The sequence below is a fragment of the Ailuropoda melanoleuca genome, chromosome 11, assembly GCF_002007445.2.
Source record: "Ailuropoda melanoleuca isolate Jingjing chromosome 11, ASM200744v2, whole genome shotgun sequence".
In the NCBI taxonomy this organism is placed as follows: domain Eukaryota; kingdom Metazoa; phylum Chordata; class Mammalia; order Carnivora; family Ursidae; genus Ailuropoda; species Ailuropoda melanoleuca.
Window position 1 is genome coordinate 4,141,031 of NC_048228.1, and position 5,168 is coordinate 4,146,198.

Sequence of the window (5,168 nt, forward strand, 5' to 3'; positions counted from 1 at the left end):
CCCTTCCTTCCCTCCCTCCCTCCTTCCCTCCTTCCCTCCCTCCTTCCCTCCTTCCCTCCCTCCCTCCTTCCCTCTGCGGACTGGATGGGAGGATTCAACCACCTGATGCCAGGAGCTCACCCAGCCCCAGGGCTGTCCCAGAGCCCACGTCCCGACAGGCTCCTACACGCCGACAGTCTCACCCACCAGCACGGGGAAGCCCATGAGGCAGTCGTAGATGATGACGATGGTGGCCACCAGGCCCGTGATCTGCAGCGAGGTTTTGGCAGGCTCAGAGCCGTCGATGGAGGAGCGGCGCTTGCCCTGCGCGTCCTCCACCACGATGGTGGGCACGGTGAAGGCGCGGTGTCCGGCCCGCGGCCCCACCTGCACAGCCAGTGTCTGGAAGAGGGCGATGGCTGTGCAGACCACACCCATGGCCACACTGCCGCCCACCAGCAGCAGGAAGCAGACGCCGAAGCCCAGGCCGATCTCAGCCACGATGAAGCGGCAGCCGTGGGCATAGAAGCGCTCGCTCGTGTCGTGCCAGCCGACGGCAGGCAGGGCGGACAGGACGAAGGACACCATCCAGATGCCCATGACCGTATGCACCGCCTGCTTCTTGGCGTTGCTCAGCCTGGCATGAGGTGGGGGCAGGACCGAGGTGTCACTCCTAGGGTCTTCCCAGAGCCCTGGGGACCCACAAGGGATCCCCAACTGCCCTGGCCCCCTAGTACATCACTGTCATGGCACGGCCAGCAAAATGGGGCCTTGTCCCTTGCACAGGGGTCCTCATGCATGTTGTCACACATCCCTCCCACCCAGCATTTCCATACTGGACGCTGTGGACACCCAGGCACACGCAGGTGTGCAGCCCAGAGTAGCCCGTCCTGAGCCTCCGGCCTGCCCGCAGCACAGCGCAGGTGCGGCACACCACCGGGGGGCGTCTCTGCACACGGGTACCCCGGGTGGCCTCTATGCTCACTGCCCACAGGTCCCCCTCTCTACGACCACCAGCGCGCGTGCCCCGGGGCTCACCGGTAGTTGACCGGCCAGCGGACCATCCACATGCGGTGGTAGGAGAGGGAGGTGACGGAGAAGCAGGTGGCCAGGGTGAGGGTGTAGAAGGTGGAGACAAAGACCTTGCAGAGGCCTTCGTTCCACTCGTAGTCGGGGCGCTGCCGCCGCAGCTGCACCACGGCGTAGGTGGCGATGGGCACCGCTACGTTGAGCATGTGGGTGGCCGCAAGCGTGCACAGCAGAAACTCCAGCGGCTTCCACTTCTTTTGCTTGGCACCCACACTCAGGATGCCCCAGGCGTTGGCCAGCAGGGAGAGGCCCCCACATGCCAGCCAGCCCACCGCACTGCCAGGCAGCCGCCGCTCATCACTCATGGTGTAGACGGAAGCTGGCTGGCCGCTGAGACATCCTCCTCGGGGCCAGGCCCTGGCTCGGAGCAGCAGCCCTCACGCGTGGTGGCTTGGGGACACAAGGGACCGCGAGCATCTGCAGTGGGGGAGAAGCCCGTGAGTGCTCAGAGACGGTCCCTCTGGCTACGGCATCAAAGCTCTTGGGGCCCCTTGGAGTGGGACATGGAGGGTCCCCTGATGTAACATTACCTGTGTGGTCCTGGCTTGGGCTGGGCTGCTTTGCCCTCCTCTCTACTCCGGGGCCTCTAGCCCATGTCCCTGGCGCCCAGGGGACACAGCCAGGGGTGCCCAATAAGTGCAAACACCCTCCCTTCCACCCACTCCTGGCCAAGGTATGGAGTCTGGGTTTGCTTCTGGGACAGCTGCACCCTCGGGGAAGCAGCCAGGCGGGGTCTGGCTGGGCATTCTTGCCCCCTGTGCCCTCCCCCTGCCTGGGAAGCAGCGCTCTTGCCATAAATGTCCCAAATTTCACACAGCCCACACGATGCGTTCACAGGGCACATTGCAGCCCCTTATCTTACTTCGTCCCACTTCATCTGGCCAAATGATGCCTTAGAGGATGAGCCCCTTGAACCTCCCTGTGCAGCAGGGGTGATGCGGTGACCACTTCCTCGGCCATCTTAGCAAAGGCAGCCTACGTGGCCTGGGTCGGCCCCCAGCTGGCTTTCTGTGGCTGGCATGCCCTGCACTGCCACAGGTGGGGCTCACATTAAACTCCGGCACACTTAAGCTGTGTGGCTTGAGTAAGGTCCCCGCGCCCACATCCTTGTAATGGGGACCATGGTGATTCCTCCAGGGGGAGGCTAGGGTGGACAGATGCCACATCTTTAAAACCCTGGGCCAAGCCTCACACACAGGGGGTGCTCTGGGCGGTGGTCACGATTATGCTGTGGGTGCCTTGGATGGCGCGGGCCGCAGACAGCCGAGGGACCACACCTTGACCCTCAGGAGGAGCTGCCGATGGCCTGTGGCCATGAGCCAGGGACAAAGGGTGTTGGGCAGAAGGCACATGTTTGCAGAAGCTCTCCATCCGGCCAGACAGCCTGCCTGGGGGGGTCCCTCCCTCCCGCTTCTCAGCCTAGCAGCCCCAAGCCACACCCCCGTGCACAACACTGGCTCGTCCCTCTGATGGGAGGCCTCACAATAGGCCTCTCCGGCCATAGCCTGGACGGGGCAGCATGGGGAGAAGTGCCATGCTAAGTGAAGGCCTACTGTGTGCTCTGCTACACTTGGCCCTTTTTACTCCAGAGCCCGTTTAATCTCACTGGTCGCAATTCTCTCGCCTCCAACACTTATGAGCACCTACTGCACAGATACAGCTGTGTGACCCCCCCCCAGAGCTGTTACCCAGCGTGGAATGGACAGGCCATGGCAGGCCCCTGGCTCTTAGGGCAGGGGACGCAGTACCACTTGGTCTGGCTGCCAGGCTCCCCTTCCTGTCTCGTCTAGAGTTCTTTTGGTCTGTCTGTGGCCTGACCACCCCCCTCCCCAGATATCGAAGGACGTCTCAGGACTGAGTCTCATTCATCTGCATGCCCCTGCTGCAGGCCTGCCCAGCCCCTGACGCAGGGGAGGAGTCTATTCTGGACCACACCAGTGTTCCTTAAGGGCCTCCTAGGGGGTTGGGGGGTTCCTGGGGACCGGGAAATTCTTTCCCAAATATTAGGCTTCTGCTTACAGAAGCCTCCTCTTCTCTACCCCAGATCCAGGGTGGGAGGTGGGGTGGCCCCATGGGACCCTCCAGCAGCCATTCCGGTGTCCAGCAAACCTCTTTGACCTCAGCATATAGAGGCCACATGGGGTTGGGTAAAGAGCTGCTAGACTCTTGCTTGCCGCCAGTGAAAGACTCAGCTGGGCCTTGTTGTTCTTATCTGTAAGCTGGACATGATAGTACCTGCCCGGGAAGGAGCTGCGAGTAGTAGACAAGCCTTGCCATGGAACGGAGCCGAGTACACAGTAGGCGCTCAACGAATGCTTGCCAGGTAGAAGTCTGTACTACAGGGGCGCCTGGGTGGCACAGCGGTTAAGCGTCTGCCTTCGGCTCAGGGCGTGATCCCGGCGTTCTGGGATCGCCCCACATCAGGCCTCTCTGCTGGGAGCCTGCTTCTTCCTCTCCCACTCCCCCTGCTTGTGTTCCCTCTCTCGCTGGCTGTCTCTCTCTCTGTCAAATAAATAAATAAATAATCTTAAAAAAAAAAAAAAGAAGTCTGTACTACAGCCCTCTCAGCTCCCTGAGCTCTGCTGTCCCTTAAGGGCCAAGACACTAAGCTTGGGGGTGTGGGTAAGCCTCAAACCTGTGGGGAGACACAGCCACTCCCACCAGGACCTGTGGGTAAGCCTCAAACCTGCGGGGTGAGGAAGCCCAGGGGGGTCCAGAGCAGACAGGGTGTGGGTGCTGCTGTGGGCCAGAGACTGCCGCCACCAGTGATCTTTACCAGGTCAAACAGGAGCCTGGATTCAGCGTGCACCTGGTGGGCCAGCATCTACTTCCATCCGCACTGGGTCTCCTTGGCTGTCCCATTGGGAGGCCTTCCGTCAGAGTCCCCACAGGCCGTCTGCCCCTGTCACCCCGGGTCCTGTTGACCGCTGGTTCAGGGTGGTGGGGAAGGTGCCGCAGGCTGCAACTGGCATAACCTTTCCTGGGGCCAGATCTTCCCCGTCTGGCCGAACAGTGTCTCACTGTGGGGAGAGGGTCTAGGTCTGTGGGCGGGAGAACGTGCCTTGCCTGGAGAGGGAGGAAGCAGTGTGAACAGGCACGCTCCCAGTTAGTGTCCCCAGAGACATTATCCCCATTTTAAAGATAGTCCAGAAAAGACAGGGAGAGGTTAAACCACTTGCCCAAGCTATGGAATGTCTGAACCAGGACCCAAACCCCACTTGGCTGACATGAAATCCTGGCCTCTCAAACCCAAGCCCAAACCCGAGCAGGAATAGGCATTTTCTGTTCCTTGAGCTGAGGTCGCCTTTCTCGACTCTGTACCTCTGCAGGATGGGTCCCGCTGTTCCCACATGGCAGACGGGAACACTGAGGCCCAGAACGCAGAGCCACACAGGGAGGAAGTCTGAGGGCCGCGTTTGGAGCCGGGACTCCTGAGAGTGGTGGTGCTGGGATGGGGTGGAACATCACTGGGGAGTGAATACCAAGCTCTCCAAATGCACAGTGAGAGGGGCTAACAGGGCAGAACTAGGAGACCCCTTCCTCCAGGCTGGCCAGGCCCTGCTGTTCATTCTCCACAGGGAGCCGCGGACACCGAGGGCCAGACCCCAGGCTGGGCTCCAGCCGGCACGGTCCACACCCAGGTGTCGCCGCCCCGCACTGGGAAGTTTCTTCCGCAGTACAGTCAAAGCGTCCCTCTAGTATTTCAGATAGGGGCTTCCTGCCTCCCCCAGACCCTGGAGCCCCTCCTTTCTCCCCTCCCCCCACAGCACGTCGCAGGGCAGACTGCAGGTGTGGCGGGCATGGGACCCAGCCGGCCCAGAAGCGTCCCTTCGCAGGGTCTGCGGGCGGAGCCCCGGCGTGACGTCACGGCCCCGGGCCAATGAAGCCCCGTGGCCCCAGGGCTCTATTGCGCAACAAAGAGAACCCAGAACTTGAAAGGATTCCCCGGGATCCAGCTGCACCCGCCCCCCCAGCTGCACCCCGCCCGCGCTGCCACCCATCGGCCGGCGAGGCCCGGCCCCGCTGCCGCCCAGGGCGGGGCTCGCTGCGCGGAGCCTCCGCATCTCCGGCACGCCCCCCGCCCGCCACGCCCGCCCCCC

The 5,168-nt window shown here is 62.3% G+C and overlaps 1 protein-coding gene across 2 annotated transcripts in view; it reads right to left on the reverse strand.

Moving 5' to 3' along the window:
- GPR153 (G protein-coupled receptor 153) overlaps positions 1 to 3,866 on the reverse strand; it is an 11,208-nt gene extending 7,342 nt beyond the window's left edge. The window contains exons 1-3 of one of the 2 annotated variants that reach the window (XM_034671134.1): positions 3,845 to 3,866; positions 1,018 to 1,485; positions 187 to 616 (exon numbers count right to left, since the gene is read on the reverse strand). In XM_034671134.1, the coding sequence (XP_034527025.1) occupies positions 187 to 616; positions 1,018 to 1,373 (786 nt within the window). In that variant the 5' untranslated portion in view covers positions 1,374 to 1,485; positions 3,845 to 3,866. Of the gene's footprint in view, positions 1 to 186; positions 617 to 1,017; positions 1,486 to 3,303; positions 3,460 to 3,844 lie in introns of those variants that run through there. The other variant, XM_011230595.3, reaches the window with a different exon arrangement.
- Positions 3,867 to 5,168: the final 1,302 nt, after the last annotated feature.